Raw genomic sequence first — 14,267 nt, forward strand, 5'->3', positions numbered from 1 at the left:
TACTTCATTTTATTGTTTCTGGTAAGCAAAAAAGTGGAGCATCACAGTGAAAATAAAAACTAATTTCAGCTGAGTACCTACTCTTAATAATCCTAAAATAAGATACTGTTCCAGCAAGGAGAGCCTAAAAGAAAGTTTTTTTATTTTAATCCTATTTTCACTTTCGTGGGAGTAGGAAATACTAAGCTTGGTGGGGCTTACTTCTGCGTTGGCATGCAGATGATTGCACTGGCAGTCTAATTTTGTTCTTTCCATTTTTATAATGAAATGGCGTGGGGTTGCTGTTAAATAAAAAAGAAATAACGGGATAACTATTCAAGCCTTATCACCATGGGTACAGAAACTGATTTTGGTCATTTCAAAAAGTGTGTTCAGCGCTTTTTATTGCTTAATAAATTTTAAAACATATAAAGGCACAAGAACCTTTAAAGGAATGTTAATTAAAAATGTGGCTTATAGCTATAGACAACCAATAATTTCACGCAGGGCTTTGAGTAGATAGGACAATTATTACCATATTCTCCCCAACCAGCATGGAAAAACTTCCTAGAAAGTTACTGAAAAATGTGCTGGCTAGTAATCCTATGGGCTAATTTTCTAGGCTACTTTAAAGCTTAAAGTTAAGCTGTTGGACTAGGTTACTGGGATGATTTTGAGCTAATCTATCTTAGACCAACCTTCTTCATTGGTTTTTGTGGGGATAAAATGGAAGGAGATCCCAATGTAAGCTGCCTTGATTTCCTGGAGGAAAGTCTAGATATATTTCCTGAAGGAGAGTCTAGATATATATCAATATGTAGACAAGGGTTGTTTCACAGCATAAAACAAATGCATTTGATAATGACTATTTTTCAATATTCTCAGTCTCCCGCTCCTCGTCCCAGGGTCGTTGTCCCGGTTTCCCCCCGGTGGTCGATGGGCGGCTGGGCTTCACCTCCCGCCCCGACTTGGCGGTCTTCCGCTGGGCAAAGATCTCCTGGGCATGTTCAGCCCTTCCTGCCAGCAGGATCCACTCATACAGCGTGTATGGGTCGTCCCTCCCCAGGGACCAGCGCAGCACCTCTGTATTCAAGCCATCTTTGAAGAGCTCGATAATGGTTGCTTGGGACCAGTCATCCACCTTTCCAGCTAGCGCTTTAAACTCCAAAGCATAATCGGCCACTGATCGGGACCCCTGCTTGAGTTCCTTCAGGGCTCGCTTTGCTCTCTCCTTTGCTAAGGGGTCCTCGAAGTGTTGCTTCAACGCCCAGAGGAACTCCTCGAGATTTTCCAGTTCAGGCGCTTCCGACTGGCACATCTGGACATACCAGTCTGCCGCCCTCCCCTTCAGTTTGGTGGCAATGGTGATGATTCTTGCCTTCTCCGATTGGAAAACCGCCCCCCATTCCTCCATATAGGCTTTCGCATTCGTCAGGAAGAACGAGAGTTTGGTCGGGTCCCCATCAAACTTGACAGGGAAGTCTCGCATGCCGCCTCCCGCCGGGCTGCGCCCCACCACCGGGGCTGCTGCGGCTGGTGCTTCCCTGACTCGGGGCGGCACGGGGCCCCGGGGCGATCGCCCAGGCGATGCTGCAATTTCCATCTGGACCGACTGGTCCCCTTCGCGCCTCCGCACCACCCGTCGCCGTTCCGGGGTCAGCCCCTGGGAAGAAGGGGTTGAATGCCTCTGGCTTGATTCTTCCCGGACCTCTCGCAACGAGGTTACATCCAAGCTCAGCTGTTTCAGGATAGCCTCTAACGAATCCATTTTCGACTCCAGCACTCGGATCCGATCCGGAGTGGGTGAGCCCTCCGTTGGCTGCACCTGCACCACGTTGGGGGATAAGGGGTATCTCTGCCTCCAGGATGGGCCCCCCGCTGCTGTGGCATCTCCTCGGGTCTCATCCCAGGTGAGCAGCTCGCCCGGAGAATTCACGGTGGTCTCCGGGGCCGTTTTCAGCCCCCCGGCTTCGCTCTCCGACTCGGAGCTCGCCTCCTCTCTGATGGCGGACAGCTCCCCACCTTGGGACGGTCGGCCGGACGGCCTCACGGTCGAGTCCGGTTCCCCTTCCTCCATCATCACGATGTCGGGTTCGGTCATCGCGGGCTCTCTCCCTCACAGGTTAGACGCTTGTCTTTCCTGGACAGGGGCCAGCGGAGTTAGGAACTGAGATTCTCAGCTTTATGTAATGATTGCCCTAGCCCCAAATACTCAGACTCACAAGAGGATGCTAAATGAAATCTGATTTATTAGAGTACTAAAGACAAATACAGAGAAAGCTGAGAATGAGCAAAAGCGCGCCAAATACAAACTTAAACCCTTGCTTCAAACGTATCCCGCCTCCCTCGTAACAGCCCCGCCCGGCACAGGTGCTAGCAATCGTCAGAGTTGCTAGCCTGGGAAAGTAACCTTGAGCGCAGTAGATAACACAAATACATTCCAAAGCAAAGCCAAAAGATAATCGTTCCCATCCTCCTTAGACAAATGAAACACGCATCCAATTAATGACATGCGAAACGTTACGATGCATCAAATACATTGAAACGGCGCACATGACAATGATTTCCTTACCTCAAATTTTTCTTTGACGCTACCAGTTATAGCATTTATTTCATTCAATTCTTTGACATGTCACTATATTTCTCGTACACATTTCTAAAATTCTCTCTTCAGTGTTCCTTCAGTTCTCCTATCCTGTGCAAGCTGCCTCCGTTTCAGCTCCCCGCACCTGCCTATCTCCCCCCCATCTCTGCCCTTTTGGCGCCCTGCACAGCATGACCAAGATGAACAGGCTGCTCTATTCTGCCACTGCCTACCCACTGCAGCCACCCTCAGTTAACCTTCTTTGTCTTCTTCACCTCCCCTCCACTGGGCTCGATGCTGCTGGCCAGCCTCAAACCCCATGGCACAGTTGGTGCTGGGCTCACTGCTGCTGCCTAGCCACCACCTTCCTGGTCACCAGGCTCCTGACAGGCCTGCCTTACTTCAGCAGTCTCAGCCCGCTGCGAGCCAGGGGTCATGTATGCATGCGTGCTTGCTGCTGCCACCTCCTTGGACACCATGCTTTTGGCAGGCCTGCCCCACTTCTGTAGCCCACTGCTGGCCAGGAGGGCTCTGCATTCTGGGGTCTAGATGGCATTGTTTAATTAAAGGAACCTGGAGCATGCCAACCCTGCAAGATTGAACTGGCAGGGCAGATACTATGAGAGTCAGGCAGCCCCTCAAGTAACTGGATCCTATGCCACATCGCACTTTATGGGTAACAACGAGCACTTTGAATCACACCTGGAAGCAAACTAGCAGTCAGCTCACAGAGCAGAGGTGTTACATGGACATGCTAAGGCATGCCCATCACTGCCCACGCCACTGCATTCTGGATCAGCTGAAGTTTCTGAGTGGTCTTCAAGGGCAGTGCCATGTAGAACACATTGCAATAGTCAAGCCATGAGGTGACCAGGGTTATGAGTGACTATTTGAAAGGCCCCCCGATCTAGAAAAGGGAGCAACTGGCACACCAGAAGAAGCTGTTCAAAGGCCTTCCTGGCCACAGCTGCCACATGGTCATTGAGCAGGACCTGCGAGTCCAGGAAAAAAAAAACAGATTACACACAACCCTTGAATGGGGAGGTACCACCCTATTTAAGGTCAGAGATGGAAAATCCCCAGATCTGCATGGACCAAACACCCACAGCCACTCAGACTTATTAGGATTGAGGTGGAAATGGCACCTCCCCATCCAAAACTGAACAGCTTCCGGGTGCTGGGACAGAACCTCAACACTTGGCTGGTTCTGAGTCAAAAGATTTAATTAGATATCATCAGTGCACTGACAATACCAAACCCCAAACAGCAGATGACTTCACCCAGTTTCACATAGACGTTGAAAAGAAGGAGAGAGAGAACAGAACTCTGCAGCATCCCACAAAGGAGGGACTAGGGAAGATTTATTTTTATCAAATTTTGTCACCACCCATCTCTCCCCACCAGAAGGGCTCACCAATACCAACTGGAACCAACCCTGCAGAAAGGAACAGAACCACCATAAAACAGTGCCCCCAACTCTCAGAGCTGGCTTAGAAGGATACCATGGCTGATAGTATCAAAAGCCACTGAGAGATCAAGGAGCACAAGGATGAATGTACTACCTCCATCCTGACACCGCCACAAGTCATCTACAAACACAACAAAAGTTGTCTCAGTACTAAATCCCAGCCTGAAACCATACTGGAACAGGTCTAGATGATCCATTTCCTCCAGGGTTCTGATCAGCTGCAGACCAACTACCTTCTCAAGAACCTTACCCAGAAAGGAAAGTTAGATACTGGTTGGTCCAATCTGGACAGAATATGGCAAAGCAGACTGGCTTCAGGCTGGCAAAGGAACGAGACAAGGCTGAATACTCTCCTTTTATTTATTCAATCAATATGCTGAATATATATCAAGGAAACTGGACTGCAGGAGATGAGCATGGTTTAAAAATTGGAGGAAGAAACATCAATCATTTGTGCTATGCTGATCACTCTAGCTGAAAATGCAATTGACCTGGAAGCTCTAGTAATGAAACTCAAAGAGCACAGTGAAAGAATGTGACTAAGTATAGAAACCACCAAACTAATAACAGGCACAGCAAAAAGCATTAAAATGGCCATAAGGATATTGAAGCGGTGGATAACTTCTGCCTTTTAGGATTAACTATCAACAGTAAACGAACCAGCAGTCAAGAAATATAGCAGAGACTAGCATTTGATGGGGTAGCAGTGAAGATCTTGGAAAAGATATTCAGATGCCGGGATGTGTCTACACCTACACAAAATCACTTTTCCTATGACATCTTACAGAAGCAAAGTTGGGCCTTGAAGAAGCAGGATCAAACGAATACTGATGCTTTTCAACTTAGATGTTGGAGAAACTCCTCAGAATACCACAGATAGCCAAGAAAAGAAATGGATCATAGAACAGATCAATCCAGAGTTCTCACTTGAGGTACAAACAACTAGGCTAAAATTATCATATTTTGGATGCATTCTGTGAAGATCTAACTTTCTTGAAAAGTCTATAATGTTGGGAAAAGTGGAAGGAATGGGAAAAAGAGGACAACCACCAACAAGGCAAATGGACTTATTTACAGTGGTGATGACTGCACCATTGGAAGATTTGAAGGACCAGGTTGGGGACAGATCAACCTGCAGAAAATCTATGTCATCGCTAAGAGTTGACGTCAATCTGATGGACATAATCAGTCAATGTCTTCATATGTGGTTTACAAATGAGGCTGGAGTAATATCTGCAATTACTGTATCACTAATTATCTCCTATCTTTATTTTAAAATACGTATTTGTTTCATAGACCCAACTCATTTTCTATCCCTTATTTTGGATAGATTTCTTTGCTGTGCTCGCTCCCATTCCAGAGCTAGCAGGAAATTGTGCAGCCCTATCGTCTTGCTGCATCTGGAATGGGTCTGTGCTGCAGTGCTATCAGTACAGCTTTAATCCACAACTTTCTTTGGGAACCTGATTGATTCCTCCCTTGGGTGAAATTCCAACTCCAGCCAACACCATCCACCCCTATGAAAAGCCTCCCCCAATTGTTATGCACAACTCCATATGCTTTTTTTTTGTCCATTATACTGTTGACTGATTAAACTTTTTTAAAAAAAATAATGGGTCATTTGGTTGACTGTCTGACTGATGAGGGGCTGCAAAGAGTTAGAATGCTTCTATATTTCCTGGCTACCATCAAATGGTCGTCCAGACTTGTGCAACTGCTTGTGCAAGTGGTACTGAAGGAATGGAGGGAGGCAGGTTTGCTTTAATTAAACAGGACAAACAGAAAAAGTCTAAAACAGTGGTAAAAAGAGAGAGGAAAAAAGAGAGCAATACAACAAGAGGTAGAGTCTGAGAAAGGAGTTTAGCTGTGGGAATTGGTGTGGGAGTTGTAAACTACATTACCTGAGGAGAAGTAAGGAACCAAGATGTGAGGAACCAGCAGCAAGAGGCAAATGTTTTCAGTTACACACCAATTACTGTACTCAACTTAAGTCTGGGACAGACTCCTTGATTTCAGAGCTTTGCACTCTCTAGGTTATTCAGATGCCAGTAAACCAATTCATAAGTGGTTGTAGAAACCAGGGTTCTCCCTCATAGCAGAAAGAGGACTGGGGGTGGGAGAACAGGTTAGGGACCAGGTGGGAGTGGTCCCACAGGAACCAACTGGAGTCACAAGTCCGCTAACACAACATGTCATTTCAGGCCACTTCCATCTCATGCAGCAGTGCACCCTATATTGTCCACATACAGCATCTGGAAGCAAGATAAGACAGAAAACACTACATCTAGGACAGGCACCTAGCCTCAGGCTGCCTCAGCTGCCAGGGAACAATGAAATACAGGCAGTGGCATCTAGACATGTCCTCTGGAAAAGCTTAGTGGGCCATTCTCATGCTGGGACAAGAATGCTGTGTCAATTTGCCCTTATATCTTCAGGGTCTTTAAATAAACATAATCAGAGCCTTTTGACCAGTAATTATTGCATAATTATGGATGAATTTTTCACATGACTGGCAAGACCTTTTTAAAAAGTTATTCTGTCTACCATTACAGTATGGAATGGGAATGGACTTAAATGTGCCCACAGACATTTTTTCTTAGTGTCTGTCAGGTTTTTGACACCATACAACCTTCTATATTAAAACAAAATTAAAGAAAGGAAATTTGGCAAACCTCCAGCATCATTTTTACTTCCAAGAATGTCTCCAATCCCCAAATGACCCCATAAAACAAAACAAATTTTGTTTCTTAAAAAACAAAAAAATGATACATAAATATAACTTACTTTGAATGTCTACCCACCTACCCAGAAAAAAGGGGAATAACATAATAAAAAAAGGATAGTTGGAATCATCTTTCAGGATAGGTGCTGTAAGCAATGGCAAATAGAATTCAGCTAAAATGATGCCTTTTTATAGTTACGTCCTTTATAAAAGATGCTTTATAAATGAAATGGACAACCCTACCAGGAGCCTTTCTGCAATATGTTTCTAAAGTTTTAAATATATCCCCAGCCCAGAAAATTGAGAATCACAATTGATTGCTTTATTTGTAATACAATTTACTTCTGCCAAGGCCTCATGACCCCCAAACTTCTGGGAGTATAACAAAAGATTATAAGGAAGATGAAGCTCAGATTACTCCCTCAAAAGAAAGGCAATTTGGGTTGGTTCAGACATCTCACTAAATCATAATGTGGTTTGTGTGTTTTTGAGTTCATCCTGTTCCTACAAAGAAACTTCTATGATGGCAGGATTTGCTAAGTCTAAGACCTTATTTTAGCCAAGCACCCTCCAGCGAAGGAGCACCGCAGAACTAAGGCCTGACAGTTTGGGAATCAAAGTGGCAAGAGAAGTTCAAATACCATCAGGTAGAAGAAATGAGTAAACTCAGAGTAGAAATTAGGTCTGGTCTAAGTAGTTAGTCCAGGATATGAAACTGGAATTAAAACACACACACACACCTTTTAAAAAATTGCTTCCAGCATTGGATTAACTCCAAATGAAAGTTTTATGTCTCAGGTCCTACTCTAACCAGTTGGATTGCATTCGCTCAGACCAGCATTCTGGTCTGTTCAGAAGCAACAGCAACACCCAAGTAGACCATTATTTCCCAGACAGCTTTTCCTTGCAAGTCTTGTGCTCCAGTGCCTCTCAACTCACTGTGGCTCCTGCACAGGGGAATTCTCAGTAAAATAATTTTTTGCTATTTTTTATATAAGTAAATCTCTGCTTTACTTAGCGTATGGTATGGTATGGCTTTTAATTGTTTGTTTTTAATGTTTGTATTGCTTGTATGCTGTTTTATTTTTTGATTTTTTGGTACTGTTTATGTTTTAATTGTAAGCTGCCCAGAGTCATGAATGTGAGATGGGTGGATATATAAATTGAATAAAGTATATTTGCTGCTTTTGCAATATTGAATCCTCCAAATGCTCAATCTTTTTCCAAGCTTTTCCTGTGAGCCTCAAATATTTGCAGAACAGGATATGTTTGTCAATTTTTACAAAATACAAGTACACTATTAGATCTGCCTCTTTTAACCATGCATCAGTACAAAAATGTAGTTTTGTTTTTAGAATGAAATGTATTTGAGTGATGACATTTTTTTCAAGTTAATTATGTTCATGGAGAATTTTCCTTTTTTTACTATGTGAACAATTATATCTAACCATGAGAAAGTTAATGAGATATGTACTATCCCACAATATAGTAACACCTGTAGGAATGGTGTGCGTACTGAAATTCAGAGTTTTTAAGAATGACGTATGCCATACTATAAGCAAACTACATTACTGTAAACAACAGAGCAAAAGTGCAGTATCTGTATCAGCATGTGGTTTAACGATTTTCTCAGAACTTGTTTTTAGAACTTATTTTGGATCTGTACATGTTTTGTACAAAATAATGTATTTAAAGCAACAAGTGAACAAATAAAAAACATTTGTTTTATATTTAAATTGCTAGATAAAATGTTTATCTATTCATGGAAATGAAATTCGTGAAATAATGTGAGCAAACTGTAGGTAGGCTATAGAAGGTAGCTCCCTACATGGAAAAGTTCAATTGAAATTGTACAAGATTCAACTTTGGCAGTAGTGTTTACAGAGACACCCAGTGAAGGGAGACGGTATCATTCAAACAGTAAATGACTGGCTAACTATAGACACGACCAAAGGACACTGCATTTTATGCTGTGAGGATGTCAGTACCTCATACTGTTCTTCCTCAATCTCTTCTTTGTTGGTTTATACTATATGCACTGCTATGCCTTCAGATCATCAAATATACTAATAATGAATTCAGTCTTCCAAGTGCCTGCCTTAAGAAGTCATAATGGCTCCACCCATACACAATTCACAACAATAAAGCAATGAGCCCAATCTCATTCTAGAGCAATCATAATGTAAGATCAACTAGGGTAGAATGCAATAGCATACTTATGAGAATGGAAGCCATCTCTGTACCCAGAATGGAAGAGAAGCAATCCAGCATTCTCCATGTAAGCTTCCACATCCTCCTAGCCTGCTCCAGAGGCCCCCTCAATCTTTTGACACAGATTTGGAGGATTTGGATGCAGAGAGGAGAATTAGTAGTAGTCCTGGAGCATGAGTAGATGTCCACATCTGTTTTATTGCACTTCACCCCTATGGATTACCATACTCAACTGAATCCATTAGCCAGTGATCTTCACCATTTCCCAATTCTTGTCTTTAAACCTTCCACCCTTAAAATGATGAGTCCTTCCGACCATAGCCATACAAATCTCAAAGACAGGGAACAAGGAAAAAAGAGCAGGAGATGCCAGCATGATGTAATAGCATTTATTCTTCATCTTAGATGGCCTCCATAGCAGAATCTCTGCATTAAAGAGGAATGCACTATAAAAGAAATAGGTAGCACACACTTCCTATTGGCCTTGGATCCACCCTTCAGAAACTATGTATATATAAAGATAGATGGGTTCTGAAGAGATAGTTTAACATGCTTCTTTCTTACAAGATGGATTTTACTGATGACAGACTGCAGTCTGGTTTCTATACACACTTAAGATGCCTTCTTCCCCCACTTAATCTTAAGGAGTCACTAGCTTTTTAAATTTGGTTAGTAACCTTGGGGCAATTCTTAATTACACAGGCAATCAGCTAATTTTCCAACTGTTTACTTTAGCTCAATTCCTCATCACTGGCTCTATCACATACTTCATCACTATTTATCCAAAGCAGCAATCGTCTTTATTTTTTATTTCTTTCACGTTCATTGAAAAATGCCTTTCAAAGCCATTATCACCCCAAGACATGCTACAAGGATTCTATTTGCTCCCATATTGCCACCTAATATTCAGGATTATGTCCAGCCACAGAGACTATGATTTACTTTTAAAAAACAGTTCTGCTTTGGCACCATAACAAATCGAGTATTTTTAACTGGTCTATTTCCTTTATACATATGAATTTTGGAGAACAGAAAGTGATATACAATTTTAACTATTTTTCAATAGCATAATGGATGTGAAAGATGTCAAATCTGATCTTATTTTGGAATGCATAGCCAGTGATTCACTACTTAAAACGAACAAATCAAATACATTTGATTACAGATTATTTCTTCAGGGAAATCAGATGCTTCATTTAACTCTCCCTGTAGCATTCATGCTGTAAAAACAGCAAGCATAATGAGCTTCCTAGAGAGTTTAATTATTAATTAAAATGTATCAACAAACTCATTATAGAAAAATAGCTTACCTTTTATCACTTTAAAATACTGGATGATTCCTATACTTAAATACAAGTCTCTTTTACCCTTACTTCTTTGGCCAAAGACCTCATTAAAAAAGAGGTCTTGCCTATTATTTAAGATCTAGTCACAACACAAAAAAGGAGAAAAAGGAGGCATTTCCATCTAGGTCAGGTTTATCAATTTGGCAAATTGCCCTATGGGAAGCAAACCAATTATAGCTATTTGATGCTGATACTTATCCAAAAAGATTCCTCTCAAAAACAGCACTGGAAAGCTGTTTTGTACTGTTAACTATCCAAATAATTTGAATTATTCAATTATGTAGATTATCCTGAAGAATAATATTAAACAAATTAATCATACATGGATTCTCTAGTCCCTTTCAGTCCTCTATAATCTTTTAACACTTTAAAAGTTTTATGTAAAAAAAACAACAACTGCTATTAGTAAGGACTGCTTAGTGCTTTGGAAGTAATTTGGAAAAGATGCTTTGGAGTGCAAAGAACTGCAACTGTAGCCCCAAGTATGGTGCCCTTTAAAGCAACTTTCTCTTTTTTTAGGCTGTCACAGCTGCCAAGTGATCCTGAGGAAAAAATATGGCCACCTTAATGAGTTGCGGACAGGGGCTACATTTTCATTCCCCTGTAATACAAAGCATGTTTTTGGAATCAAGTCCAAAGCACTGAAAAGGTTTAAATCTTAGCTTTAATTCTTCTATGCAAGGTTCATCAATTCCTCACATTTCCACAATAAATATGACTTATTTTATTTATTCCATTTATATTGTTAGATTTCTATGACTTACTTATTATAAATGCATGTTTTTTAAAAAAAGGGCATTAGCAATTGATAATAAATGTCTTTAAGATTTTGCACTTAAAATCTGTTATTAACAATCAGATCTGTTTATATTCTCAGAATGACAGCACAAGAATCCTTTGCATTTCTGATCAATAAGGGAGCCATACACCATATATATGCTAACCATCATAAACTGGAACATCTTTTCTCTTGTGCCGCTTGGTTATGACACCTACAGTTTCATCATATTTTCATTTTCCTAGCCGGACAGAAATTAAAGCATCAGGTCATTTGGAGGAGAGGAGAAACTGGAGACTCGGAAATAATACCCAGAAGTGGGGGACAAGGCTGGAAGATTACAGGATTGAAGAAATGCACAAATACCGAGAATGCAGTTTCGACTCGGCAAGGGATGACAGAAAGGTGCTTTGCTCAAAGTACGAACCGCGCGAGAGCAGGCAAATATCCTTCTGGTTTTAAATACCATCCTATCACGGAGCAACATCCCCACTCAGCCACCCTTTTTAAAAAAAACAACCCACTGTCATGTGTCATCCTTGGAAGCAGCCAGCGCCACCTGTGCGCTAAGGCGAGGCAAGGCGGGGTAGTACGTACCCAACAGCAGCAGGCGGTGCGTTTGCTTGTATTCCCGCTTCTGCTCCTTGAGCGCCCGGTCAATGCTCTTGCTGACTCGCCTGGCTTCTTTCTCCGCCTCCCGCTCCTCCAAGCGCCCCTTCTCCCAGGGTCTTTGCAGCGCCAGAGGCTGCTGTTTGCCAGCAGCGGGTTTGGCCTGAGATTCCGGCGGCCCCTGCGGCGATTCCCTTTCTTTCTCCCGGGGAGCCTCCCCGTTCCCCTCTCCGTTCTGCAGGAGCAGCAGCGACCCATCCGCCACCCCCACGCGGAGCTTTCCGCCAGCTCCTTCGCTCTCGCCGCTGATGCTGTTGCTGCCGCTTCCTTTCCCGGAGCTTCTGCCTCTTCCTCTCCCGGCCTGGACTCCGGGCAGCAGAAGCGGCGGCACTGCCGCCCGGACCGAGGGTTCCGCCGTGGGCGGTGGCGATGGTTGTTGTTCTGTCTCCGAGGTGGTCGTGGCGGCAGTGCTGGAGATGGACCCGCCGCCGCCGTCTCCTACTGCTGCGCCGGGTTCACCAAAGAGCCGCGGGCGTAGGCTGTAGCAGAGCCCCATGCCTGGATGGCCCTTCGGGGAGTGAAGGAAGCGGGCGCACGTCTGGGCTGGCGGCGGGAAAGGAGGGACTCAGCGCTTAGCGTTGTCTCCGCGCGTCAGGGCCTCGGGGGGGGTGCGCCGGGCAGCCCCTCCTCATAATCCCGCTGCTGCTGCAGCTTCTGCTGGGCCATTTTGCATTTTCCTCTTCTCTCCTCTCGGCAAGCAGCAGCTGCGGCGGTGTTGGTTGGGCGGCGGCGGTAGTTCCTCGCCTCAGATCACCTGACATGGACCCGCCGTCGGGTCCACTCCACCTTACCGTAAATACGCCGGTGCGAGTCCACCGCGCAGCTAGAGGTTACAGAAGAATTGGAGGGGAGCCTTGGTGTGTACACAAGTACGTGGATAACTCACGCGCAGAGCCCTCGTTCAAGGAGGGGTCGTCCTTCACATGCGCGCGCGCAGAACTAGTAGGCCGAATCGCGTAATCCCACATAGTTCTATAGAATATACAATTCTATAGAACTGTTACCTATAGAAAGCAGCTCGCACAGATGGACAATCTTGCCTTCCCTTCCATGCTCACGTGCTACTCTTTTCACCAGCAATCATTCCAGTACAAACTGATACTTTGGGGCCTTTCCCAGCCAATAAACAGATTTACAATGTAGTTCCTTTCCTTCCTACTATCAAGTAACACGTGTGAATTGTTTAATCTTATTTTTTTTCAACAAAGTGTATTTTCCTTTTTTTTCTGCTACACATGATTTCCCCACCTGTTGCCTTCCAGATGCTGCATGCTTCCAAACAAATAATGGTGTTCCAGTCACAGATACTTCTATTTTCTGACAAAATTCACTGGGCCCATTTGGATGATCTTGGAAATAAAAAAAATGATATTGGCACTATCACTTTGCTATGTAGCAGGCCAGCTTCCAAGTTTTTAAAATTACTTAAAGTGGTGGGGCAGGGATCTGGGCATATTTGGGCACATTTGGGCATTTCAGATTTAAGGGATATTTGTGGAAGTTTGTCTCATATACATGAAATGCACTAATTTGCTACTGTGTGAATTGTATGCATGCATATATGAAATGTACCAATTTGTCATTAAACACATCCAAATTCTATATTTTGCTCTTTATTTTTCTTGCAGAAGACATATTCCCTCCCATATTTTCTTTCAGGAGGAGCCAGATTTATTTGCTCTGATCCAGCAAAATGAATACATTTCTATGCAGCTACAGATACCTCTTCTCCACTTAATTGTGAATTATTGCTGTGTCTCCAGTAAAAGAAAAAAAGGCTGATGCAAAATTTCCTCCAAAGATTGAGTTCTAGATACATTTTTCAGGCAATTAAATGAAAAGATATGACAAATTTTACACAAATATCAAATATGTGCCGATCTAGAAATTTATATTATATCATGCATGCTTTAATGAAAGAAAAATTCTGCAATCTTCAAGCGCTAGTAGCACATAACAGTGATTTACTTTGCAGTATTTTTTTTTAAGATTCTTTTTTTCCCTCCTTTATTATTTTTATAAATAACTCAAGGCAGCAAACATACCTAATACTCCTTCCTTCTCCTATTTTCCCCACAACAACAACCCTGTGAGGTGAGTTGGGCTGGGAGAGAGGGACTGGCCCAAGGTCACCCAGCTGGTTTTCATGCCTAAGGAGGGACTAGAACTCACAGTCTCCTGGTTTCTAGCCTGGTGCCTTAACCACTAGACCAAACTGGCTCTCTTTTAATTGCTTAATTGTTTTAACTGCTATTTTATAACATTACACATTTCCTACAATTCTCTACAATCCAACTGTAAAGATTTAATTAAAAGCTGAGCTTGTTCATTTGTTAAGGCAAGTCAGTAAAAATACCAAATTTGTCAATTTTTTATTACATTTTTCGAAAAGTATTTTTCAATTGATCACTTAATCAGTAGAGCCAATTAAACCTTTTGAAGGTTAAGATTTCAGAAATAGCTAAAATGAGGAAACGATAAAAAAAATGAGGGAAAACATAGGAAATTAA

At 42.9% G+C, this 14,267-nt stretch overlaps 1 protein-coding gene across 1 annotated transcript in view; it reads right to left on the bottom strand.

Annotated features, from left to right (window-relative positions):
- The window catches only part of GNAL (G protein subunit alpha L), a 142,381-nt gene extending 129,872 nt beyond the window's left edge, over positions 1–12,509 (bottom strand). Inside the window, exon 1 of the mRNA XM_063299091.1 lies at positions 11,686–12,509. Coding sequence (XP_063155161.1) covers positions 11,686–12,253 — 568 coding nt within the window. The 5' untranslated portion in view covers positions 12,254–12,509. The remainder of the gene's footprint in view (positions 1–11,685) is intronic.
- Between the last annotated feature and the right edge of the window lie 1,758 nt (positions 12,510–14,267).

Source organism: Candoia aspera, chromosome 3 (assembly GCF_035149785.1).
Source record: "Candoia aspera isolate rCanAsp1 chromosome 3, rCanAsp1.hap2, whole genome shotgun sequence".
Classification (NCBI taxonomy): domain Eukaryota; kingdom Metazoa; phylum Chordata; class Lepidosauria; order Squamata; family Boidae; genus Candoia; species Candoia aspera.